Source organism: Artemia franciscana, chromosome 10 (assembly GCF_032884065.1).
Source record: "Artemia franciscana chromosome 10, ASM3288406v1, whole genome shotgun sequence".
Taxonomy (NCBI): domain Eukaryota; kingdom Metazoa; phylum Arthropoda; class Branchiopoda; order Anostraca; family Artemiidae; genus Artemia; species Artemia franciscana.
In genome coordinates, this window is record NC_088872.1 from 33190230 (window position 1) to 33218207 (window position 27978).

Here is a 27978-nt window from a genome sequence, read left to right on the forward strand (position 1 = left end):
TTTTCCTGTCTAATCCTTCTCATTTGAACTGAAATCTCAAATGAGATTTCCACCATTGAGATAGTGGAAATCTTTGTTTCACAGCATATATTTATTGGTGTTTTGTTATGCTCAGTGAGTGCAGCACACAATCAAATAAATATTATTCAGTATTCACCAAAAGTTGACTTTTAACCTCTGTTAGAGTAATAAAACGAATTATATTTTATTTTTTCGGATCTACATTAAACCTTGTATCAGCTCCAAACACTATAAGTTTTAAGAAGCTAAAAAAATCTGACTAGCAGTTTTCTGAGAGTTAAAATCAAACAATGTTCAAAATTTTTTAATTTAAGATTCTCAAGCCTTAATTTTTAATAATAATTTAATCATTGCTCGTTATAAGTATGGCTACTTAAGATGGAGCAGGGGACAATAAATTTAGTTCAGAAGCAAATGAAGAGTTTTCTAACACGCTATTGTAACACATCTGTATTTTTGAGACTGTTTCTTCTACCAAAAATTGTTGAATGAAATTGTGTGCACACAATGATCAAACTTTATTTGCTCTCCTTTTGGAGACATGAAGATTTAAAAATACAACAATTCTAAAATTCTATTTTTTTTTCCTAATTTTGCCGTAAAGTAAGAGAATTTCTGAAAACCAGAGTCATTACCTCTCAAAGAGAATCACTGAGAAAATGATATTGAAAATAAAAATTTGTATTTAAGGGGGGAATTACGATTTGAAGTATGGTCAAGCAATTGGCGTATTTATTAAAGTAGCAGCCATGGAAAATGTAAATGATTATTTTCCTTCTATTGAAACCTGAATGGATAATGTAAACGAATATTTTCCTTATATCGGAACCTGAATGATGAGAGCCTAGCATCATTTTTCTTAGGGAGTTAGATAGCCATTAAAGTTATAAAGTCATTAAAACGATTCGTTGGTGACAAATTATACTGTTTTCTTTTCTTTTTTTTTCATAGTGCCCACAAGTGATGACACGGAACAGCAGCTACCCTGAACGCAGAAAATAAAAAAAACAAGATTTAGCAATAATCCCAAAGAATGCAACGGTTTCCCTGCGAAAAAATATTTCATTTAATCATTATCATGTCCAATTGTTTCGCAATTGCTCTATTCGGAGAAAAATTTATTTGAACAGCCCTTGCCTGCTTCTAGCTGATAGTTATTGTAGTGTCACCTATGATTAACTCAAACATTCAAAAATTGAAAAAGTTTTTGAAGAAGAAGAGAAATAAGTGCACAAATATTCCACTGAATAATGAAGGAAAAGACAATTGATAACTCCCCAAAGACACCCTGTGAGAACTAGTTTATTAACCTGCTATCTGATGGTATTTGTGCCATCAGAGGATTGAAAAGTAGCCTATTGTCTACTCCCAAAATACACCCTACATTCAATAAGTTCATAGCAAATGATTTGAGCACTCAAAAGCCAATCGTACTGTAACACAAATTGCTTTGAGTTCCATTATACAAGCATGGAAGGATAGCGCCTTCTGGTATACATGCCAGTGTTGACTTCTAAATTTGGCTGGGTACTTTGGGGCATCCCAGTGTAGACACCACTTCTTCTGCTCCCAGTCCTTGTTTCCCCTTGCTTGAATGACTCTAGGGTTTGAGATTAAGAGTTTGATGGCTTAGAGAGGTCCAAACTAGAGTAACATGGACAGGGTAGAATTAGAAGCCTAGCATTCTCTACATTATTTAGGGAAGTTTGTTGGGACATTTTCTGGGATCCCCTAAACTCTCTGGATTAGGATGATAGAGTAAAGATCCCCTGGACTTTCTGATTGGGGATAAAAGAGAAGGGTTGGAGAAATAATCTACAAAAAGTCTGAGAGAAAGCCTAATTGTTTCATTGAGGCAAGTAACAAAATCAAGCAATTCAACAAAAGCATTCTCTAGATATCTGTTATAAACTTGAATATGCCCCAGGGTACCAATATCTCACCTATAATTCTATGTTTAAAAAAAAACTTGACAATTATTTTTTATTTATTATCTCCAACCAGAAGCATGTACACAATTTACACTTGGCCTACTAAGTAAACTTAATTTTAAATTTGGATTTCTACTAGATGTTTAAAATTTATTAAACAAGGATAATGTTGATAATGACCATGCAAATTTTTTTTTTTAATTTGGGTAAATTTTACAATACATATTTTAATGGAATAAAACTCTTTATTGAAATGTGTCAAAGCAAAAACATTATTCTGCAGTAGAAAAAAAAATAACCTAAAATTCCATTAAAATTTACTACTTTTGTAATCTTGTATATAGAAGATCTTTTTCCAATCCTAAGAGTGTCACTTCAATTACTCCTGACTATATTGGTATCAGTTACTAACTGTGATATTTTTATTCAGCAAGCTGAAATCATTTTTGAGATACCTACAATCAGCAATGAGACAAGATTGCCTAAATGACCTAATATTTTTAATTGTGGAAATAGAAAAATCTGAAATGATCAACTCTGATGATATTATTGATAAATTTGCTTCATCAAAAGCAAGGAAAATTTATACATAGTAATTACTTATATTAATTGATTATAATCATATTATTATTATTAAATACATGTGTCTCCTTAGGAATAAGAAGTATTTACTTTTTTATTATTTTAAAATTGTGTGTTTTCAAAATATTTCTTTATCAGTATCAGTATGTAAAATAAATAATAGGTAGCCTTTGAACTAATTAGATGTTTGTATATACTTGGAAATCTTGTCTTGTTTTCTCAACTTCATTTTTGTCTCAAATTTAGAACCTAGCTTGAGCCCATGACTTTATTTATTTTACTTCATTTATTTATTAATCTGTGAGTATATTTTGCATATGATATTATATTATTTTCAAAGGTAAAAAAAGGTAAAGAATACAGGGACTTTACAGTCCCTATTAGTGGTGCTCATCTCTGTTTCTTGGCCTTTCAGCCAGGAAGTGCAGTGGGGGGTTAGAGGCCAACCATCCTGTGCTGTCACACACCCTTCCTGTTTACCATCCCCAGATTTCTCCAAGTACTCATTTAGGGATGGGTCAACTCTGGCTGAGCTTACAGCCAGAGGTAGGGGGAGGGGCTAAAAAGATATTGCACCCTGGGTATGAGTGAAGCTTTCTACTGGCAGGGTGGTTTGGGTGCATTGTCAGAAAAGCAAGCAACCATGACATTTAGAAAGAACATAAAATAATTAATCTAGTGGTACTACTTCTATTTTATTAGTGTATCCTTCAGAAGTAATTGACTACTAAATATTTACCATATTTATGGTTTTGGTTTTAAAGTTTCTATGTGTTTGCTAGATTTTATTGTGAAGAATTTGTTTGATATTCAAACCAGATTCAATATTCCAAACATATGAATTAGTGACTACACTGCTTGATAAGGGTCTTCCTGTCAACATGATTCTTCTTGATCTGTCCAAAGCATTTGATAATGTTTGTCATGAATTCCTCATAAACAAACAGAAGGCTGCAGGTGTCAATGAAGGTGCTGTACAGTAGATTATGGGCTTCCTGTCTGAAAGATCACAGAGTGTCAGAGTTTTTGATTCACAAGGAACTCCTCATTACTCTTCTCCCACAACAGTATTAAGTGGCATACCCCAGGGCACTATTCTTGGACCAGCACTTTTCAACTTCTATGTCAATGATCTACCCACCCTTCTTTCAAATCTTATTACCCTTTATGCTGATGACTCAAAACTAGTTGGAAAAGCGGCTACTCCCTCTGACCAGCAATCAATTCAAACAGATCTTGACAGTCTAGGAAGATGGACTAACAACTGGCTCCTTACTTTTAATGTTGACAAATGCCATGTCATCCATTTTGGCAAACACAACAAGCATCATAAATATTTCCTTCAAGACAACTTCTTTTCTGCTGTTTCTGATGAAAGAGATATTGAGGCATTTGTTGATCACCAATTAAAGTTTAGCAGCCATGCTAAGTCTGTTTCATCTTCTGCAAATAAATCCTTTTGCATCATATAAAGAACCATCTGCAGCCAGCACCCAAGAGTTTTTATGAAGTTATATAAGGTACTTGTACAACCATGTCTGGAGGTTGGAATGTCATTGGCAACCCCTTTTTTCAAAAAAGATAAGAAGTTGCTTGAGGATGTCCAGTGTCATACCACTAAGATGGTTAGCAGCATGAATAAATTTCCATACAAAGAAAAACTACATTGTTCAAAGCTGCCAACACTGACATACTGAAGGAAAAAAGGGGGATATGATTTTAACCAAAAAATTCCTTTCTAAAACACCCTCCCTGGTCTCTGCACAGCCCTTGCATTCTGGTACTAGAGGACATACAATGAAGCTCCCCATGCAGCATTCCACGAGTAGACATAGAAGTCATTTCTTCAGCCAAAGAGTCATCAATCTGTGGAATCAACTGTCTGAGGAAACAGTTTCTGCAACTTCAACTGACATGTTCAAGTCCCACCTTGATAAGGAATGGCTCTGCCAGGAGTTCCTTTACAATTGGCAAGCTGCAGAGTCCTCCACAGGAGTCTAGATCAACAACCACAACCTACATCAAATGAATTCTTTTTTCTTCACTGGAGGATCACAAGGATGGAAAATCCTTATATTGCTCCAAGCTGCAATTTAAGGTAATAGAGCACAATAATTGTGCTTAGTCAGTAAGTTTGGCCCATTTGAATTAATTATAATTAACTACAATAAGCTCTGTTGAGCATGAGGATGAGTGTATTTTAGGAAAGTAAATATGCTGAAAGTAGATATGGGATCATTTAAACCTCTAGGAGAAAGTTTTAAGGAGGCTGAATAATCAAATTTAATTTTATCTGCCTTCTCTATTTGCTGAAAGGTAGGCAAGTCCAGGCCTAGGGTAAATATATGCTTCTTCAGAAAGCTACCTTATAATATGTAGAGAGTAGTACCAGGATTTTAAGCCATATCAGGGCTTTCCTCCCTAAATTTAGGAAGTAGATTCACAAATCATTAAAACCTAATAAATCCAGAATGAGCAAAAGCATGAGACTCAAAGCACTGTTCTTATACCTTTTTTGAGCAGAAGATCTATTTCTCATGATTTTGCTGTTTTAACCCAAAGATTGTAAAAGGTCATCAAAGACAGGTGCCCTTTGAAGGGGAAGGGGTGGAAATACAAGTTAAAATGCCCTCCAGAGCCATTGCTAGTGCATATGGTGCCAACTCAACATTTAATTTGATGGGTCTTTTGAAAAGGGTCAAGTAGCAAGCCTGTTGGCCAACCTTGCTGCAGCAGGTATCAATCCTGTGCCCCATATTGCCACTGGGCTTCCATAATGCCAAGGATGGAAATAGGTACTTCAAAGTCTCTTCTAGGGAGTCATTTAGGCTCTAGAGTTTCCCGAGAGTTTTATTCACCTTACGCTTTGCCAGCTGCTTGTTCCCTTTCTCCTCATCCTGCCTTCAATGTTTGCAAAACGGGTGGTCGTCAGCCCTTACAAACATAGCCTTCTTTCCCCTTCAAATCTCTTTTTTTAAAACAAATATAATTCATCTGTCTTCCAAATTAAATGCTACTATTACTACTAACAACTGTCTGTAGCACCAAGCTGCCTGGAGCCAATACAGCTGTGCAAGCTCCTCCATCCCAACCAATTTAAAGTCCTCCTCATTAAACTCTCTCCAGAAATTTCGATTTCCCTTAAATCTTTCATTACAATATTCTCCAACACATTTTGGAATGACCTGGCTTATGTTTTACCAGTAAGGACAAATTTTGGCAATCTGTTACCCTTCATCTGAAGAATGTGTCCTAGCCATTTTGACCCATGTCTGATTATAGCCCTAGAATATGGGATTGAATCACATTTTTTTGCACAGCTTATTTTTTTAGGTACAGTGAGTGAGTCAGGCAACCCAAAACAGTCCATAGGCAATTTCTCCAGAAAACATCTAGCAAATCCTCTTCCATCTTTCAGAGCATCCATGCTTCAGAACCATACTTGATCACTGGGCCTTGGCTCTTCTACTTTTAATATATTCACTAGACCCACCATCTTTACTAATAGTACTACCTGGGTAAGTGAATCTGTCCACTTGATCATCTTCTTGCTACCCAATGTCACTTCTTCACCCCAATTATTACCAGTCTTAGCAACATTACTTTTTAATCCTATTCTTGCACCCTGAACTCTCAAAACCTCCAAAAATTCATTCATTTTGCTAATATTTTCATCTAGGATGCTCAAATAATCAGCAAAAATCTAAATCTAGGAGAGTTTTGCTTCCCCAATCAATTCTGTATTCTCCCATTGGCTTTGATGTGCTCATTAGGATGAGTCCTCAATATATAAGATATTGCTAATATAGTACATATTCAATAGCTTATTGAATAGTTGCTGATAGAATTCATCATTGTACATATTACAAATGAGGTTACTTTGTCAAATTTGTTTGATAAAAAGCAATGTTATTTCAGCAAAATAACATCTTGAAAAATTGGACAACTTTAACCTACATTCATACTACAAGGCTAATAAAATAAAAGTGTTACCTTTGACTCAATCTGAATTGTTTAAGTTTTAAAAACAGAGTAATCTTTATTATTTGAATACCGAAATAATATTTTAGGAATGAAAAATTTTAGTTGAAAATCGGAGAATGAATTAATGATTCATTGACTAAACTCGAATAAACAAAGCAATAAGAAGACTACATAGAGGAATTATGATCCATCCCCAAAGCTCATTCAATGTATTAAGATGTTGTATCAACAACATTAACGAAGTTTATGATGGAATCCTGGTTTATAACACAGCACAGTTTCACAGCAGTCACCTAATTGTTTCAATTCCTTTCTAGTTAATCTACTTGCTGGATCAATTGGCACTTTCATTTCTTCAATTTTTCTAGTTATGGCATTCTCAAGGTTAGTTGAGATGTTTTATATTTTTTATTGCCTATATAAGGCTTAAATAAGATAATTTTCCTTGATGTATTCAATAGTTTTTTGTATAATAATAATATCCTGACAAATTGTTACATATATTTTAGTATGTCACATGTTTTGTTTGATTTGTTCATTTTGAATGTGTCATTGTCAAAGTTAGTCCAAGAAAGAATAATTGTCTCACCATAAGTGAAAATGAAAACTAGGGTGCGATTTAACAATTAGAAAAAAAAACTGCACTACCGTTTGGCATTTTACCATCAAGGATGGATTTGGGAGTTTAAAGTAGGTTTGTCAGTTTAAAGAAAAAAAAAATCTTCCAATGGGCAGTATAAAGTTGAAGGCAAAAGCCAAGTCACACATTTTTTGCAATTTAAAGACTTAGCAAGTGAGAAGTAGCTTTCAATTTTCCAAAACGACCAGTCCATCACAATTAGAAAGATATGCAGAGAGAGCTGGAAAGTTTAAAATCACTTGGTTTTGGAAAATCAGAAAAATTGTGTTGTTTCAACAAAAGAAAATCATTACCCACAACTTGTTATCAAATGAAAAATCATGGATTCCAAAAGAGTTGTTTAAGGAACAACAGGTCTCATCAAATGCTTAAGGCAAGCATATTTCTAATTCCCCTCAGTGGCCTTAATAAGGAAAGGGGTCTGTTCTTCCTCTAGATTCTGATAATTACCTTTGTTAGAAGTAGGCTAGGCTATATTCATTGAAAATGCTTTTTCTTGGTATTTTCATAAAAAAAAGTTGAAAAACCCCCAAATTTGCCTCCTTAGTTATTGAAAAATACATTTTGATCTCCCCTTAAATTTTCATGAATTGACACCACAGATTATGGTATGTTCTAACGCTTTTTCAGCTCTAACTACTATCAGAAACTGTATAGACAGCAGCAAATTTGAGTTTTTGACTGAAAATCAGAATATGCACTTAAAAAAAATAATGAAAGTTTGTATATGTATTGTAAATATATTGTATGTAAATGGAATATCTATCAATAATTTTACTAATATTGTAAAGTAAAAATAACGGTATTTAATAAGTCTCTTCTTAATTTGAATTCTGACCTTCCTTTATCTAGGTTATTTGGACTCTTGGTAATTGAAAGCTTGTTCATAATCAGAGACAAGCAAGTGACCAAACCAGGGGTCCCCTGACGTGAAATCTTCATTTTGTAATAACAAGAACGGGAAATTTAAAATCCTAGCTTATTTAGGCTGCCGAAAAGATATTTCAGGATTATGCTGCCACAACAGGAATGCAAAATATTTACTTCTTTTTACTGTAAAAATTTGTTTTCGAGTCTTGCTATGGCAATGAGGTGAAGAAATTGATATCATTACTTTTTTTTGGCTCTCTGTTTAGGTTTTTTGGGTTTGCTTTTTTTGCAAAGCAGGGTGGTTTTTACTACGTTGTTGTTTTTAGAGGATCTGTATAATAGAAGGTAAATGCATGAGAAGTGCAAAAATTGTTAATTTAAGTTATGGATTTTAGTGAACAAATGATGGCCTCTTTACTGCCTATTTTCATCTAATTAAAGCTCTTCATTATATGACATATCACCTCCTCTGTTCATCCTAAAACACTAAAATGAAGACCAAACTCTTTAGCACTTTAATAAAGGTTCATATAAGTATATAATTAAAACTAAGTATACTAAATAAAACTAAGTATACTAAGTAATAATACTCCTTCAAAGGTCGGAGTAATCATTTAAGAAGAATAGATTTTCGGAAAACTGTTTATAAAAGAAGGCAAATAGTTATGTGTTCATTTTTTTTTATCTAGCTGGTATAGATGGGTCTCTGAATTCTCAGTTTGAGTCAGTGAAATTGCATCGATTCTTTTTTTAATCATTTACTAATAAAATGTTGATAAAAAATGGAAATTCACACAATGTTACACAAACGAAACAATGTTACTTCAGAATTTCTCGCCTTCTCAATACCAACCAGTCACAAAATATAGGTACGTTTTATATAGGGATGCATACATTTGTCTTTAAAATTGTCTAAACTGCTATATATACCACTGAGGATCTTTCTACTTATTTTGATACATGGCATCCGATCATATTTCTATGATTAGGTGCTTATAAATCAAAATTGTTGCTGGACAATTCTCTTACTAAATGCTAAATCTGAATCAAATTTCAAATTTTTATTTTTGTGCTTTACAGACATATCAAAATTTAAACGTTTGAATTGAATATCTGAAAATCTCAAGACTAAAAAAAAGATAAATTATAAATTTTCACAGCTTGAACCCCAGAATTTAAATCATCAATCTATATCTATCAAATACAAAGATAAAAAACACGTAATTAATTTTTTTTAAGGAGTATTTCGATTCATATACTTAGTTTCAAGCACATACCTACATGCATCTTTATTAGAGTTCATATTTTTCTGACGATTTCGGTCTTTATTCGGATATTTTAGAATGAATAGATGAGGAAATACTAACGAAGAGCTCTAGCCATTATAAACGTTCACCAAAATATTAAGGTAGACATCGACCGTGTAATAAATAGATATGGCGGTAGTGGAAATAGAGAAATAGACCTTTTCTTATAAAATTGTGAATTACGTAATTTAGGCAAAATATAGAGAACTTTAAAAAGTAAGACGCTACGTAGTTATGAAAAGTAAAATTTTGATTAGTAAATTTTTGAGATTTTGTCAAAGTTGACGCTGTTTATCAAAACACTTTTTTTTAAAGTAATAGTGATTAGTTAACGCTTTACTGCCTATACTTAAAACCCTCGTTTTAAATGTCTTCTATGCATTTCTATCTCTTCGTTCTGTTTTTCTAGTTACACCCTAGAAAAACTAGTATTTAATGTCTAATATATCTTTTACGAATATACAAATTGTATCTTAATCCCCATATCCTACTCTTCATTACAATCATAGTTACTAAGCGATGCCACAAAGTTAGGCGATATGCTAAGTGGTTTGATCTATACAATTTGTCACAAACAGTATATTACTCCAAAAGCTGGTTTGAGACCAATTGTCTTTTTTTTTTTTTTTTTTTTTTTTTTTTTTTTTTTTTGACAATAAGAAGCTTAACGCACTGGCTATAGTGGTCAGAAGTGCAAAGGCAAAAAATTATGCAGAAAACATTAAATATAATTTTTTTTATAGATGGTGAACAGCTTTTTATTTTTTTATGGCGGGATGGTTTTTACAACTTACTATTTTTTTGTATCAGTTTTTTTTTATACCATTTTAATTCCAACAGACTTGTTAGAACTTTAACTCTCACAAGATTTTAGATTAAATTTACGACCATTTCGTAGGTAGGTAGCTACCTACGACACATAATTGTCAAGGTTCCCTTTAAATTGCGGGTCTATCTTTGTTCGTAAGTGTATCGAAGCAATTATTATGCGCCCCCCCCCTGAAGAAATCCTGGATCTGCCCCTGAGACAAGCTCTAACTACAACCGAAATTGACTGGACAACAACAAACAGAAGTTTCTAAATGAAAATCAAAATATGCACTTAAAAAAAGTTGCTATATGTACTGTAGACATATCATACGTAAATGTAATACCCATCAATAAATTTACTAATATCGTAAAGCAAAACTCACGAGTTTTAATGAATCTCTTGTTCGTTTGAATTCTCACCTCCCTCCATTTTTGTTATGAACTCTTGGTAATTGAAACTTTGTTTCTGGTCACTTGAGTTTGAGATTATAAAAATTTCACTAATCTAGCTTGGGAAATCTGCTAGAGAAGCTACTGCAATACCTCAAAATATCCGGCAAAATCCCGGAAAGATTCTGATAAAGTTTCCTATGGTCGCCTCAGCATTCCACATATTTTGTGGCTTCCAGTTTTTTTCATTATTCTTTTTCTTTAAAATTCCTCTTTTTTTTCTAGCCCATATTGGTTGGTGTCATGGCATAGTACCTATAGTCCTTTTATGAAAATGGGCCTATGGGAATTTTGTTTTCGACATTTCCGCTTTCCAAGCTTTCAGTTTGACGAAGTCTTTGATGGGTGTAACTACATATTTAGTTTCGAGTATAAGCGCATATGGGAATGGCTACTTCCAGGTATGATACATTTTATTTTAAAAAAGCTTGTCCCTTTTAACTGGATTTTTCTACCTTCTGAATCTTTAAGTAAATTATGTATTTCAGGGAACCCCTGATCTATTACACCATATGCTTTTCATATGCTTTCTTCTTTGCTCAGATGGTTCTGGTGTAACTCATTGCAGCCTCTCTAGGGACTGCTGAAACTTAGACCTCCAAAGGATTCCCCCTCCCATTTTTAAACACTGCTTTAGACTAAAGATATACCTAGCAAAAAGTTTTTATGAAGTTTGAGTCTTTAAATGTTTATACTGATTCACAGCTCTACTGCTATACGTCGACGAGGCTTTTGGATTAAGATGTATGTTGGCAACAGAATCAAATTTTAGTAAAAAAAGAGAAAGAAAAGAAATTCTTCTCAGCCCATGACCTGGACAGGCAAAAACGGTAAATTTGTTTTGAGGAGATAAAGCCATTTCCTTAGAATAGCCTAAATAAATGTTGCCTCTTTGATATGGGAAATAATATTTAAATCAGCTACATTTTAAATATTTTCTTCCTTAGTTTTATTGATGAGTAATTTTTTTTTCAACTGAAAGTAAGGAGTGACAGCAAAACTTAAAACGAACAGAAAATTGTCTGTAATTGAGGGCGACTACCCCTTTCTCAACTCTTGCTAAAGGACTCTTGCTCAAGTCCTTTAAAAATACTTCTCATTCAATTCAACGACCCTTGTATCTGAGCAGTCTTTTAAAGAATTGTGATAAACAGTCATACTTAAGCGTAAAAAGTGAGGATTGATGAAGGGGCAGTCCCCCCTCATATACAGAATAATTTCTGCTTGTTCTAAGTTTAGATGATGCTCATTTGCTTCAGTCTAAAAATTAGGTTTTTTTTTAAATTTATATTTCTGACTATTTTCCAAATCATGCCAGGAAATCCTCCCCCCCCCCGTGTAAAATCTAAAATTTCTTATGAAAAATACCCCCAAAATATTTCCTCTCCACGGAAAATTCTTCCCGTTGAAAATGAAATACAGAAAATTCACCCGAAAAAATGTTCACCCAATAATAAATACTAGGCTATATGTGAACAATGGACATCGCACAAATTCCAGCCCTTTTCCCAGGGGCTATGGGTGGCCTTTATTGGACCTTTAACTGTGCTGAATCAAATGACTATCCCTAATTTTTAATCAGATGTCTGTGGAAAAAAGGGGCATGGGAGGGGGGCTCACTTACCCTCTAATCTTTTGATCAATTCTGTTCGAGTGAATCTACTAGGATTATTAGTTTGATACGATCATCCTTGGAAAAAAACAAAAACAAACAAATAAACGCATCCGTAACCTTTCTTCTGGCAAAAAATAAAAAAAATCCACATGTATTTAAATAAGAGCCTGAAACCTCGACAGTTAGGTTCTCTGGTATGCTGAATCTGATTATGTGATTTTCATCAAGATTGCTTGACTTTTTAGGGTTATTTCCTCCCTTTTTTAAAAACCAGGCAATTTTTTTCAGATTTGTAGCTTTTCTTCGGCAACATTAAACTTAATGAATTTTATATATTTGGAATTAGTATAAAAATTCCAGTCTTTTGATGTATCAGTTGTTATTAAAATTGTGTTTTTAGAGTTTCGGTTACCATTGGGTCAAGTTGCTCCTAATTAGTTTGTTACCACAAACTGTTTGGTTTGAAAAGTGGAAGTTGCACGTGATGTAATTTTTCAAGTAAAATCTTTCCTTTTCTGATTTTACTACTGTTGGTTGTATTAAGAACAATCAAAACAAAGCAAAAAAAGTAAAGAAAATGTTGCGTTAGCTCAGGAAAGCTAATTGACAGAGTGACTTAGTTAAAATAATGAATATGCCAATGACTTGATATGAATGAATGAATGAACTTTATTACCCGTAAAAGTATAAAAAACACAAAGTACGGAGTATTATAAATAAACAAAAACAATAAACAGCGAAGAAAAAAAATTCAAACTAACTAAAGACAACATGGACTAATTAACCAGTATCGATATGGAAAAAAGGCTGCAGAGGGTCATAAACGTGAATAAAGTTGATAGTAAAGTTGAATATGTGTTAATAGTAGCGTGGATGGCTGTTATCCTAAAGATCACAAGTCTCTCATTTTTGACTTAAGAGAAGCACCTTTTTGAACTTTGTGAAATTTAGTTAAGTAAACTAAATTTCCAAAATCTAAAGAGGATTTTTTAAGAGAAGTTATGCTGCTCAATTTCTTTACCATTCATTATGTTCCAAAAAGAAAAATGTGAAGCTTAGACGTTACAGGTTTAAAACAGTTTTCTTTCAAGTAATGTAGATTCTCCCTTTGGCACTGATTTTGAATATATACATTCTATTAAGTTTGGAGTGACTGCCGAAAATTTGTTCATAGAATAAATATTTTATGGATAATTCTCTTTTCAAAAGCATTTCCTAATTTGAATGGTTTCTAATCAATACATGCAAAGGTAATACAAGCTATAAATGCAGAATCAGTTGAAAGATTCGATCTTGAGACTAAAAACCTTAACAGCTATTTAGATGGATAAAACCTGATTTGTAAAACTACAGACTTCGAACTTCACGTCTTTAATTTCAAACTTTGCTTTATTTGGAATCCAAGGAAACTAACAAACTATGGGTTAACATTTTTATTCATATTTTCTTTTTTGTAAGCATTTTTTTAAAGCTCAAATTATTTTACAAAATAAGTACTACTCGAAAGATCCTTTTTCAAGTATATTTTGTAATTCAAATAGTTTTTAATTGGTAGAACAAAAGCTAGTAAAGGTTATTATATATATGTAAAATCAGCAGGAAGATCAAATATTTTATCAAATATTGTATTTATTGAATTGAAATCCGGATTCTTTTTATTTATTTATTATCATTTTTTACCAACATCAACTATTTCTAAGTCAGTACAGCCAAATGTGTTCATTAAACTTGCAGTGACGAATTTTCGTTTATTTTCCTTTTGTTTGAGGACTAAAGAAATGAAAAATAAAATGATGGGCCAACGTGTTTTTCAGAAGGAAAAGGTGTTTTGGAATAACTTGCAACATAGAAGGTTTGAGCATGTGATTTGATTAAAAATTTGTTAGCTGGTTGAGTAATTATGGTTCTGTATCAATATTTGCAATAGTTCTCGATTTAGCTTTTTCATGTAAATCCACGTATATAGCGCTTTCATTCAATGTCGTCTTTGTTGCAACTTTTTGTTTTGTAACGTAATGAATTAACTTAATTCTTTTTGGAAGAAATTGTATCTTTTTTCATTTCGTCCATCATTTATCAACTTCTTTTTTTTTAAGCAAGGAGACTATTTTTTTTTCTGTTTTAGCATGGCTGATGGCCGTACAGGCTTTCATGACTTTGGGACTAATATTTTGTTTGTCCTCCTTGATTTCAATTTCGATGTATTTGACTCGTTGGCCCTTGAAATGGACTCAGAAATATGGATCTACGTTTATTGGAATTGCTTCTATGTTGGATGCCATTACTAGTGAGTTATTTTTTTGTCTCTATAAAATTATTGTCGTGCTGATTACAGCACGTGGCCAGCAGTATTTTCTTTGGATATAAATTGTTAAGTTTTACTTCTGTTGGAGCTCTTGATCTCAAAATCAATTGAAGCGTATCCATTACCAAAAACTTCGAAATTTTTTAAGATCTTTGCTTTACAAACGAGATGGTCTAAAACACCCGAATTTGGCTAGAAAGCCCGATTAAAAAAAGACGTGAAATCTGCGAGTGATAGCTTAAAAAATGAAATAAAATCTAACAAAAATCACTGGCCCATCATTATTGATGGGTACATCAGTTTCTTCATCTACCTGTTAGGCGATTTTTGAAGCACGCGTCTGAGAAACTAATTGATTGTAAAGATCGTCGGAGGACGTATCCTCTATTTTTCTGCCAACTGTGTTATCAGCGAGCGGTGTTTGTTGCAGGTGTTTTGCATGTGTTTCATCAAACACTGTTTTGACCCATAACAGCTGCTGATAAAACTAATGTTTCTCTTATTGTGTGTATATTTTCATTACTTATTATCAGCTGCTAAGTGTTGTAAAATATTTGTGTGCCTGCGTAGCTTTAATTTTGTTTGATTTTTTTTTGTACATTCTCGCTGATATTCACGCATCCTCTTAGACTAGGTCGGAATACCTAGGAGGTGTGCCTCCCAGGCTGGAAAACGCTGCTATGGCGAAACCAAGAACGGGACCGAGGCGACTTTTGAACTACTCTTACTTTTAAGAAGCAGAGTCCTTCTTGCCAAGGTTGATGAGGGTTCAGGTACGTACGAAGTGGTCATTATTGACTCCATAAAAAAAGGAAACTTGTCCGCTCTTGAAGTACCAAGTTCGACTGAATCCAACTCTCCCACATTAGAAAGCCCTGAGTATTCTTTTCTTCAATCGTATTTCATACAACTTGGTCATCCTTGTATATGAGTTCTGCATAACACTTGTTGCCGAATGTGGCTGCCTGCACTTGGCTTGAGCTCTCTAAGCTCATTTGACATCATTCCAGAAAATCCAGTTTTTTTTACTGAATATTTAGAGAATAAAAACTGATTATTTTTTTTATAAAGTTCAGCATTCCTTTTAATTTAGGTGGCTGTATGTTTTTGTCAGTGGCTGTGTTTGGGGGTCAATGTTGGAGACGAGATTGGCTATTATATCCGAATTACAACTATCTTTCCTGGTCTTATGGTTTTGCCGTGATTTCATTTTTTGGATTTGCACTGTCTGCTTACCTCCTGTATCAGGTAACTTTTTTACGAGACTAATAGGCTAATTTTACTGTAACTATGTACATTTATATTTGTTACTGAAATAATTCTTACTAGCATGATGGTATTGCAAAAGTAATGTTAGTTAATTTAAAATAAAGAAAGACAAATTATCTCATTGCCAATTTTTTGTAGCCTATACATAATATACTAAAGATATGATTTCGAAGACAAGCAGATATTTCATAGAAATGATCGAGGTTCCAAGGGACCCTGCGAATTCTATCCAGGTTCTGATTAATAGAATAATTATAGTGAATGCTACTTTTTTATATATGTCTGGCGTTTGATGTATACTATTCAGCTTCAGCATTATGCCGATATGAAGTTATTAGAAAAGAAAACTGCATTGATATTGGTTGACTGGAATGAGGAAAGGAATTATGTCATCAAGACACCACGCATTCCGGTGAAGGTGGAAAGGGCCGGGGAACGATTCAATCCAAAAGGTTCAGCCCATTTTTTTCTAATTTAGACATATTGGAGCCAAGGGAGATTTGTGGCACAAGCATCGACTTAGTTTGCTCGTATTAATAATAATTTGGACATGTTAACATGACAATCAGATTACTCTTTTATATCAATTGATTGGAGAGATTCCTTTCCTTCCAAATACGACGAAACAAGTTTTTATTTTACACCACTTCTTCTTCAAATTACATATTTATTTTCTGTATAGTTTAATCTGAATAAAATCTTCAATTAGAGTTCTAGAGCATTCTCATACGTCATTCTATAGTCCTTTTTTTGCGTCATCGATTCTGCATTCATTTCCAGAAGTGTCATTGCAAAAAGTTTTGCTGTTTTTTTTTCTGTCGTTGGAGAAAACACTATGGTTTTTATATAAAGCATTTAAAACTATTGCCGTTTTTATTTGTGATCATTTTGCCAGAATGAGATGAATTTTTCTCGGAGACCCAGTCTTTCGTTTATGCAGTTTTTCATGACTGTCATTTTGTACGGATTCAATTTTCCTTGAAACCATAAAAACTCGCTCTCCATGAACATGTTTTTTTTTATGATGAAAGGAAATATTTCTTGTTGTTGGGGGGGGGGGGGGGTATTTTACCTCAACAGACAGCACATATAAAACTATGAAATTTTCTCTGAAATCTAAACAAATAAATTGGTTGAAGTGCACGGAGTAGAACCCTGCGATGGTTTAATGATATCATCCAATATTAATTTAGACGTCGAGTTTTGACAAAATCCTTGGAAAGATAAAGTCTTACATGGATTTTGTAGCCATTTTCAACTTGACAGTTTTTCAATAAATTCTATAAGTTTTTTTTTTCTAGAGTAAAAAAAAGAATATGGCATTGTACTTTAATCAGTGGTGCTGATCTCCGTTTCTTAGCCCTTCATCCAGGAAGTACAATGGGGGGTTGGGGGCAACCATCCTGTGCTTTCGCAGACCCTTCCTGTTTACCTTCCCCAAATTTTTCCAGGTACCCATTTAGAGCTGGGTCGACTCTGGCTGAGCTTGCGAGTCACACCACTGACCCCCGTCCCAAACCAAATAGTTGGGTACGCTAGATTTCAAACCCTCACTCTCTCGGACAAAGGATCCTAAATCCAGCGCACCATTTCACTCGGCTAAGACGGCCTTTTTTCTAGAGTGAAAGGCTCTAAAATCTTTTTAAGGTTTTCTGAACAACCTCATGAAGTATCTTGAAAATATTTCAAGTTGAAAATAGGGAAAAAATCCGAAAATAATTCTCTCAAAATCATATGCGTCTGAAGTCAGCCTAAGTAAAACCCACTAGGCATTAAAACTTCAAACAGTTAAATTTAGAGGCGTTCCTAATGTAAGGGCTATCAATCCTTATTATCAGCAAAATATTGAATAAAAGAGGTACAAACCACCCTAACTGTATTTAGTTTATTAATGCCTTAACTAACACTGACAGATAATGCGTCGCTGAATGCGTTTGGTAATAACTGACGTTTGGTAATAGTTTTGATCTTATCAAAACTATCAAGAATACATATTCCGGAGAGACTGTTAGTAAAATTTAAAATATAGTGGACAATTCAGGAAATGATTCAAAAGTTTCTCTAGGTAATATAATGTTTTCTTTTGACCTTGGGCTGGTCGAAAATTATGAAAATTCCCCTATTCCCCGGAGACCCTATCAAAACACTGATTGAAACATATCTAAGCCCAAGTAGATACTGTCCAGTTTACTATTCAGTTTTTAATTATAACTAATCAGTGTGCCCTCTTTATTCCCAAAATAATTAACCTACAGATGAGTAGTGAATAACATTTCTTCTAGTTGAAAGCTTTCTTTGACAAGGGGCCGTTTTATGCTTCAAATATTGTAGATTGAAAATGTCTACTTTTCCGATAAACATTTCGCTGGGATGGGGGGAGTGGAAGTTTGGGGCTACGTGCCCACTTTATGCCTCCAATCATTTAGATCGAAAATCCGTTCAAGTTTGCGACTTAAATTAAGTGTAAGTTAAATTAAGCCTACCTTTCTCCCAAATAGTTGGAGGTTTTTTGATTGAATTTGGTCATTTAGTATACAAGTCAATGGAAACTGTTTCAAGAATCTTGGTCGAAATTGGGGCTCTTGATCAAAAGTAAGAAAGAAGAAAGTAATACCAGCGATAGTTTTTCAGTTTGATGAAAAAAAGAGGAGGGAAGGGTGAACATTTTGAGCTTTAAATGATTATTTTAAAGAAAGAACTGGAAGGCAATCTTTTCAAGTGAGTGCCTTTAATACTAAATCAATTAATCCCTAAAGTTAATATCAGTGATGAGCAAATTTCTTCGGAGATAGGGAGTAATTGAGCGTTGTCAAACGCCGGACCAAGTAGACAAAAATAGACAAAAAAAAAACTATATTTTTTTAGAGGGTGGAAAGAGTCGTAAGTGTTGTAAAGGGTGATTAAACAAAATTGTGTCGTGTTCTTTGTACGACAGAGACATTCTTTTAACTCTCGATTATTATTATTATTTTTTAATGTAAGAAGATCCAGTGCTAATATTAATGTTATGGGTCCGCATTCTGACTATTCTTCTAGTTTTACTGTATATTTATGTTGTGACAGAGCTATAACTAGTTTTACTCATATCTGGTTTTTGTTTTATTTGAAGGAGCACATTGATGTGAAGGAGCAGAAAAAAGAGGAAAAGAATTTAGTAATGCAGATGCAAACTCAACTTGGACCAGGTTCACATGCTTACGTCTAAGCTATGGACTGGCTTGTGTATTTTTCTAAATCCTTATCAGGATTAGTTTTTGCGTATGGATTTTATTGTAGCTAAGAGTGTAATGTGCATCCAGTGACAAATTTGGTTTCTGTTGAAGTTAGTATATCCTTAATTGTATGCATTCCCATGTATACAATTTGGCTGCTAGAGAGATTTCAGAAAAGCTTAAGGAGTTTCAAATAGGTAGGTGATCTGCTGTCTTGAAAAAGAGAAAAGTAAGTCCTAATCTCGGTTCCGACAGGGGTTAACTTCAGTTTAATGGCTGGACTAACTTTGCCTCGTGAAAACGTGTTTTCATATGGATTAGCATTTGGTTCGTTTGTGTTATAGATCAGAATTGGAAATATGTTTTTCTGACAGGCAAAATTAAGTTTAAAAGAAATAAAGGGTTTTTGTTTGTATAGTGGCACAAATGTATTATTGATACCCTCTTTCAAAGATAGGCATTCAAAGGAGTCTTTTTTCCAAGAAATCTTCTTGGAAGACTCTAGAGAACTTCGTTTCCAGTTTTACACCGGCTGGAAATTTGCATGTCGTCGCTGCATTGGGGTGTAAGTGTTCTGAAAAGCTGCCCAAAATTATTTTCTAACGTCCCTCGAAATCCTGATTAGATTTGTCTTGCTTAATAATAACACTTGGTGTACAATAGTATTGGGAAGCATGCATGCATTGAGAGGAGTGGGGTCATATTTTTTGTGATTTTTACTCTTTTCTTCCTTTTTACCATAGTTTCCCAACGTTTGTCTGTTTTGGAACCTACCAAATATACTCCCTCCTAAATTACTTCATTTGGACGGGGTTGACCAGAAGATGTAAAGTAGAGAGTACTTTATTATAGGTGTAAACAGTAAGGGAGACCCTGACTCCATATGTCAAGGGACGTAGCTTGTTGAGACGAAAACATTGTTACTTTGTAACCCGGCAAGGGAAAAAATGTCTACTTTTGATTCATTTCGTCAGAGCTATCCAACTAGGTTTCTTGATTGTCCGCAGTAGGCTTTGGATCATTCAAAGTGGATTTATTCATTTTGACAAAAGAAAGCCCAATGTTTCTATGAAGTCAAGGGACGTAGCTTGTTGAGACGAAAACATTGTTACTTTGTAACCCGGCAAGGGAAAAAAAATGTCTACTTTTGATTTATTTTGTCAGAGCTATCCAACTAGGTTTCTTGATTGCCCAGATAGGCTTTGGATCATCTTCAAAGTGGATTCATTCATTTTGACAAAAGAAAGCCCGATGTTTCTTTAAAGAATCATAACTATTATTATTCATTGTTGATGGAATGAAGGAAATAAATGGATCAAATGTGGAACAATGGATCAAATACGCTATTCGAGGCATCCATATTACAGGAAGTACGTGAAGTTTATTGTCTAAAATCTTGTCCGGTATCGCCTGCCAAATTCATAGAAAAGGTCTTTCGACAATTTTTATGGACATTTTATTACAATATCAAGGTTTTCTTTCTACACTGCACGTTACTTAAGACGTATGAATACTTGAAATGAACGTTGTATGAACGTCACTGCACGTCTTATTTTCTCTCTTCACTAATGACAAGTGTCCCAGAAAATAAAATCAAAGGTTTAAAGAATCCTTGCGTTCATGTACCAAGTCCAAAAAAATATTACCCCATTATCCTATAGCGATTCAGATAAGCAGAATGTGTCAAACTTATTATAACAGGAATTTTATTTGTTTCATTTTTTTTTTTTTTTTAGTATTTGCAAGAATTTGGTTGTTTTTACTAAACAAAATGTACTATCTACTGCCAGAACTTAGATTTCTTATTTTAATGTTCTGACAACATTTTATTAAAATTGCAAAAAAAGGAAATGATTTTCGCTCCACAGTGTTCAAAATCCCCCCTCCCCCGTTTGGTAGCTATTTAGAATCAATGCAAGAAGAAGTACGAATAGCAAAATTACTAATTTATTACCAAAATTGGGAATCCCAACTTTCGAAGATAACATTTTGTATCGTAACGAAGTCAATGTAATGAATTAGATCAAAGGTAAAAAAAGCAACATATTTAGTCTCTTTTCAACGAAGTTCAATGGGAGTGTATCTATTGGAAAGTTTTACAAGTTCACTTCATGTTCAGTAGACTGGTATAAGCCTGTCAAATGTCCCTACATTCCAGCATGATTAGTTCATGAAATAAGCTCAAGAGGTTTTGATGTAAAACTGCTGTATTCTTCGGGTTTGATTTCAGTGAGTTAATGTGAAGGTCTTAATGTTGAAACTAATATGCTTGTAGCTTACGACCCTTTTTTACTTTAGAAAGTTGTCTTAAACTAATGACGATTTTTTGAATATTAATTGGAGGATGTTCTTAATTTCAATGGGAGAATTAAAAATATTTCTTCTTAAAATGTATCTGATGATCCTTATTATTTGTAATTTGTCTCAATATCCCTGGATCTGAGTTAGCTCTTGAAATGACTATTTGTTTTAATGTTGATGTACTTTTTTTAGTTATTATGCCGATGAAAAACTTGAGTTTGAATTTGTTCTTAATTCGCCAATTTAAAAATTCTTAATATTTTTACCTGTTTTATACTGTGCTTATATATTTCTGAACATAACTGATTTTTTAAAACACATAAATCTGTTTGTTTTTTCTTTATTAGACAAATCAAGGCGTTTTGTCTAATCACACATGTATTGACCTATATTAACCATTCCGTCCATTGTATTAACGTGATTCATTATTTGGCCATTGTATTGTATTTAAATGTTCGATTCAAATACATTTTATTGGATATGGTTTTCTCAGCTTTCAATAGCTTTTTTAACTCGTTGTGCATCAAAGCTTAAATTTCAGTGAAGTCAATAAAAGTCAAAGTTCTCAAGCTCTTAAACAAGCTTTTTGATCTTTTTTATGGGAAAATGGTCGCGAAGTCACAATGGTTACTGTGTTAATATCATATAATTTTAGATCGAGGTGCAGAAATCTTGAGAAAGAAATTTCCCGAGAAAACAAAGAAAAAAGGAGAATAGACAATATCAGCTTTATTTTTCTGACTTGGAGGGGGGTTGGACGAAGGAGTTTATACTTATATTGCCATTATTGGTCCCAAAACCACGTGTTTGTATGCAATATTTGAGGTTTTGGGAAAGAGGTTAGACTCTTTTGCTACATTTTTTTTTTCGAGGACGAAAGAATCGCGTGTGAGTTCAACAAAAGAAAATAAATAAAAGGTAAAGCTATAATGAATATCTATCCGCAACTGTGCAAATTCAAAAGTCCTTAATCTAAGTAAAAAAGGTTCATAGCAATGAGCGGCAAGTGAAGATCTACTACTACTACTCAGAAACTGCTACTAAAAACTCAGCGCAGCACCGAGCCGCCTGAGGCCAACACAGCTACGCACGCTCCTCTTCCATCCAAATCTATTGAAAGCCTCCATCTGTACACCCTCCCAGGAAGTTCCCATCTCCTTTAAATTTTGTACAATATCCTCCCACCCCAACCGAGGACGACTTGCTTTTTGTTTAGCCCAAGACGGTTTGCCGAAAAGAAATCTTTGGCAATCTGTCATCCGCAGAACGTGCTCTAACCATCTCAATCTTTCTCTCATTGTAGCCTTAGAAGGCGGAATTGAACTTTATTTTTTGTACAGCACACTGTTTCAGATACGGTCTGTCTGTCGGGTACCCAAAACAATCTGTAGGCAATTTCTCTGAATAAATCTAGCAAATCTTCCTCTGTTTTTCGGAGCACCCATGCTCAGGACCATATTTGATCAGTGTTATCACCGTTGTCTCCAATATTTTAATCTTTATTTGCAGACTTATCTTCTTATTTTCCCAAACTTTTTTCAACTATGAAAAAACACCTTATGCCTTGGCCATTCTACTTTTAGCATCGTCACTACACCCACCGTCTTTACTAATAATACTACCTGGGTAAGTGAAGCTGTGTCAATCTTTTCGCTTCCCTGCGTCTCCTTTAATCTTCATTTATTTCTAGCCTTAGCGACTTAGTCTTCTTAACGTTAATTTTCAAACATATTCTTGCACCCTGTAATCGCAAAATCTCTAAAAATTCATTCACTTTTCATCTATGATAGCTTAAACCACCAGCATGATCTAAGTGCAGAAAAGTTTTACTTCCCCATTTGATTTCTTGTTCTCTCATTGCCTTTGCTGTGCTTCTTAAGACAAAGTCGGTCAAAGTTATCTATATACTGAGGACAAAAGATATTTAATGACTCAGGCATTTCTCAGTTATTAATCTAAGAGTGAAAATTTGGTCGACACATCCTCTACCCTTCCTAAAACCGCACTCTTCTTCTCTTAAAACTTTATCTGCAGCATCTTTAAGTCAAAAGAGTATTATCATACTAAGTAATTTACTATCTACAGAACCCAGGCTAATGCCTCTATAATTACCACACTCACTCTTATCACCTTTCTTATACAGGGGTTTAATTAGGGTTTTTCTAAAATTCTAGGTACTTCCCATTTTTCAAAAATCATTTTCATAATCGTCAGTAACATATGTTTAACCTCATAACCACCATGTTTAAGAAACTCATTTACCACACTATCAGGACCTGAGACCTTATTATTGTCACTAATTATTCCTCAAAAAATATATCTTCCTTCACACCCAGGGTGTCACAAACTTTTTCATTCTCCTTTATATCTTTTCCTGTAATTCTAATTACGGTTTAGCACATTCTCAAAATGTTCTGCCCATCTCTCTTTAACTCGTTCCTTTCACCAATTCTGGTCCCATTCTTATCTTTAACTGAAACAAGTCCATATTGACCGTTCCCCCTCAATTTATTAACATGCCAGTACAATATTTTACTATTTTACCGTCTAGCTGTATCTTCCAGACCTTCGGCAGTTTTATCTGTGACCTTTACTTCACACCTCCTTAGTAAATATTTTAATGCTTTCTTTACTTTCCTTTTATTTTCATATGATCTATCAAAACAAATTTCCATACTGATTTTTTTTTTTGGCTAAATGGCTTTCTCATAGTTTTAATCGGAAGATTTTGAGAAAAAAGGAGCGATGGAGGAGGCCTAGTTGCCCTCCAATTTTTCGATTAGTTAAAAAGGCAACTAGAACTTTTAATTTTTTTACGAACGTTTTCATTCGTAAAAAAATATACGTAACTTACGAATTAACTTACGCAACAAACTTCTACATTTTTATGTTTTTGTTGCGTTTATGAGGGGGTTCACCCCTCGTTGATACCTCGTTCTTTACCTAAAGCTTAAATTTTGTCCCGATTCCTTAAGAATGACCTCTGAATCACAAAGGCCGTAGAATAAATAGTTGAAATTACTAAAAATACTTTAGCGTAAAGAGTGAGGTATTACGAAGAGGTAAACCTCTCATATGCGCAATAATTATTGTTCGTTTCAAGTTTTAATGCTGCTCCTTACTTTCAGTGGAAAAAACTTCATATTTATTTTTTCTTTTTTTTTCAAATAATGCTAGAAAACCCTGCGCCCCCTTCATTGAAATTCTCTTCCCCTATGAGAAGTTCCTCCATGGAAATATTCTCCCACGTAACCCCCCCCCCCCAAACCGAAAAAATCCCCCTGAAAACGTCTGTACACTTCTCAGTAACCATTACTAGATGTAAACACAGGTCAAAGTTTGTAACTTGCAGCCCCTCCCACGGGGACTGCGGGAAGTAAGTCGTCCCCAAAGACATAGTTATTAGGTTTTTCGACTATGGTGAATAAAATTTTCTAAAATCTCAGAATTTTTATCCGGTGACTTTGGGAAAAAATGAGCGTGGGAGGGGGTCTAGGTGCCCTCCAATTTTTTGGTCACTTTAAAAGGGCATTAGAACTTTTAATGTCCGTTAGAATGAGCCCTCTCGCAACATCCTAGGACCACTGAGTCGATACGATCATCCCTGGGGAAAAAAAACAAATAAACACGCATCCGTGATTTGTCTTCTGGCAAAAAGTACGAAATTCCACATTTTTGTAGATAGGAGCTTGAAACTTCTACAATAAGGTTCTCTGATATGCTGAATCTGATGGTGGAATTTTCTTTATGATTGTATGACCTTTAAGAGGTGTTTCCCCCTATTTTCTACAATGAGGCAAATTTTCTCAGGCTCGTAACTTTTGATGGGTAAGACTAATCTCGATGTAACTTATATATTTAAAATCAGGATTAAAAATGCGATTCTTTTGATGTAACTATTGGTATAAAAATTTCATTTTTAGAGTTTTGGTTACTATTGAGCCGGGTTGCTCCTTAGTACAGTTCGTCACTACCAACTGTTTGACAAAGTATTTTCACTAATATTCCTAACTGCGTTTCTAACTTTCTTCCAGAAGACACCATTAGCGATTTCACAAACTATTTTCCGGAAATTATTCCATCCATTTTCTATATTGTTAAAATTTTAAACTCTCCAGTTTAGTATTCAACTGTTGCTGGAAAGTTTCTCTCAAATTCACATCCTGGAGTAAACCAACGTCATAGCTTCCTGGAAGGTATGCACCCTTCCTAAGTTTCAGCTTTATATTTACCATAGATACTACTGGATGGTGATCTTTACTTTTAAAATCAGTAACAGTACTTCTATATACCCTAGTATCTGTAATGATCCTGCCAGTCTTCGGTTTACAATAATATAATCAATGAGGTTAGCTGTCTTACCATCACGTGAATACCGTGTTAACTTATTGGTCATTTTATGACCAAATACTGCATTGATTATAATTATATTGTTATACTTGCAAAATTGCAGTAGTCAATAGCATTTACTGTTTTCTTTGCTTACACCAAATTTACCTAGGTTAGGATATCATCTATCCCTTATTCTACCGACCTGGGTGTTAAAAGTCTCAACCGTTGAAAATAGAAACTGAAACTCTAAAAAACAGAATTTTGTAGCACTAAATACGTTAAATGACAAAAGAGATTCCGCCTCAATAAGAACTGATTTCTGCCATATTGGCCGCGACACGACATGAATATGATAAAAATGCCGTCAAACGAGAATTCTGAGATAGCCGGTTGCTTAAAAAAAACGTTTTTGCATTTTGACCAATGGTCTGTGTTGCGCAGGTACCGATCTCCTGATTTACTGCCTTCGGCCAGGAGGGCAATACGCTATTTTGGGCAAATTTTTGGGGTGATTTCATTTTCTAAGCATTGTTATGCAAAAGTTTAACTGTACCGTAAAGGTGAGGGCAGATGGGGTAGAACTTGAATCATGATATTTTTACATGGCAAAAACCCAACCGATATGCTCCTTTCGTTAATAACTTTTCAATATATCTTGTAAAAGTTTTTTTTGGACTGCATAATTCAATAGCTTTTAATGCAGTACCATATATTTAAAGTATAGTGTGGGGCATACCTGGTATATTTAAATCTTTGCAGGCATCGAACATATACTCAATTGTCTCCCTGGGAGCATTACCATCCATTACAAAGAGTTTTGATTTAGATATGTCATCCATAAACGGTTTTACCTATAATAAAGATAATAATTACATGTACTAATGCGGTGTTAACGAATGATCATTGGTTACAAACTTTTAAAGAGCCCTGAACATGTCTGTTGGAAATTCAGGAGGAATTATAGCATTTGTTTTCTGTTCTGTAAAACTCTAACTAAAACACTATCTAATGATCCAGAAGATGTTAGCTTTCTAATGTTTTTTTTTCTCATTTTTTTCACCACTAGAATTACTACTAGTTTCGTTTAAATGCGTGACATTTTTGCGAATTTATGCTATTAATTGAAAAAAAAACTAAGCTAAACATGAAAATTCAAGACGTTTTTACTCAGAATTCCGTATTCCCCTGTCACTCATCCCTCCACAAAAAACAGCATCTCCTTACAGCCTTACTGCTCAATAAACAAGGTACCTTCAGTAATTTTTTCAAAATTTTGCCTGAGGTCTTCTCCTTGGAACAAGGAGATATTGTAAAATCTTGGCTGCTATGTGCTTGGTGGAGATAGCTGGTGAGCCTTGGGTAAAGTGGCGTAATTTCGTCAAAATCCTGGAAGGGGGCAAAGTTGGAGCCAGTTTTCCCATATCAAGTGAAAATACCAGTAAAAACCGAAAAATGAGCCGTATAGTACCATAAAGGTAAAGATATACGAAGGAAAACTAACCTGTTTCTGTGGATGGTTGAATTCTTTAGGCTTATCTTAGTTTGAAGAGACTATTGAAGAAACTAAATTTCAGTGGGGGGGGGAGCAAACCGAGGTCTGGGAGGGACAGTTGTCCCCCTATCCCATAGCAAATTACACCCCTGCTTGGGTGGAATGATGGATAATTACATATTTTTTTTTGTATTTACAACACAAATTTTGCAAGATCAACCTCATATTGGTAATTAGTGCTCTCAAAAATGCTGAAACATGAACTTCGGTGGAAATCAAACACAATTATGAAATATGTACTTACCTAGTCTTGGTTTTGCCGTTCTGTGTGCAATATCTTTGTAATCAATTACCCTCAGTTGAATTTAAATTTGGGAAGTACTAGTCTCCTAATTTTTTCTTGGCAGTCCACTCCACGCCCGTTCTGATCTATTTGAGTGGAGTGAAAGGCGGGCTGAATCTTGTGTCAGCATGCTACTTACCAAAATTAGCTTTAGTGTTATTTTTCGCTACGTTTGTTTGAGATTCCACAACTGTTCTGGTTGATATCCTGATGACTAGAATTTAGGGCTTCCCCTTTCCCTGCCTTAAGCGGTGGGATCGGGTCCTGACCCCCGAAATATATAACTAGAATATTTGCTCTTACTCCCTCCAGGTTTCACTGAGGTCTGTCAACCCCTTTTGATAAAGGTCCTGATGACAAGGATTCGTGGACCCCCCCCCCTTTGTTTCCGTTGTGATCAAGAATAGGCTAACCTTATTGATTAATTTACTATAAATCAAAGGTTTGCAGTGTCGCTCTAAGATGATACTTAGGAGTGTTGCTATTGACGTTAAATTAAAGACCATCTCCAGGG

General features: G+C 34.3%; 2 protein-coding genes across 5 annotated transcripts in view; one reads left to right on the forward strand and one right to left on the reverse strand.

Moving 5' to 3' along the window:
• Window positions 1–27978, reverse strand: part of LOC136032096 (uncharacterized) — a 438713-nt gene that overhangs the window by 39976 nt on the left and 370759 nt on the right. For all 4 annotated transcript variants that reach the window (XM_065712239.1, XM_065712241.1, XM_065712240.1 and 1 more), the window contains one exon: window positions 26366–26480. In XM_065712239.1, coding sequence (XP_065568311.1) covers window positions 26366–26480 — 115 coding nt within the window. The remainder of the gene's footprint in view (window positions 1–26365; window positions 26481–27978) is intronic.
• LOC136032100 (uncharacterized) lies at window positions 1184–21784 on the forward strand. Its single transcript, XM_065712247.1, has 6 exons — window positions 1184–1311; window positions 6836–6902; window positions 10821–10996; window positions 14336–14497; window positions 15609–15763; window positions 18894–21784. Exons 1-6 carry the CDS (start codon window positions 1272–1274, stop codon window positions 18987–18989), a joined length of 696 nt encoding a protein of 231 aa, XP_065568319.1. The 5' UTR covers window positions 1184–1271; the 3' UTR covers window positions 18990–21784.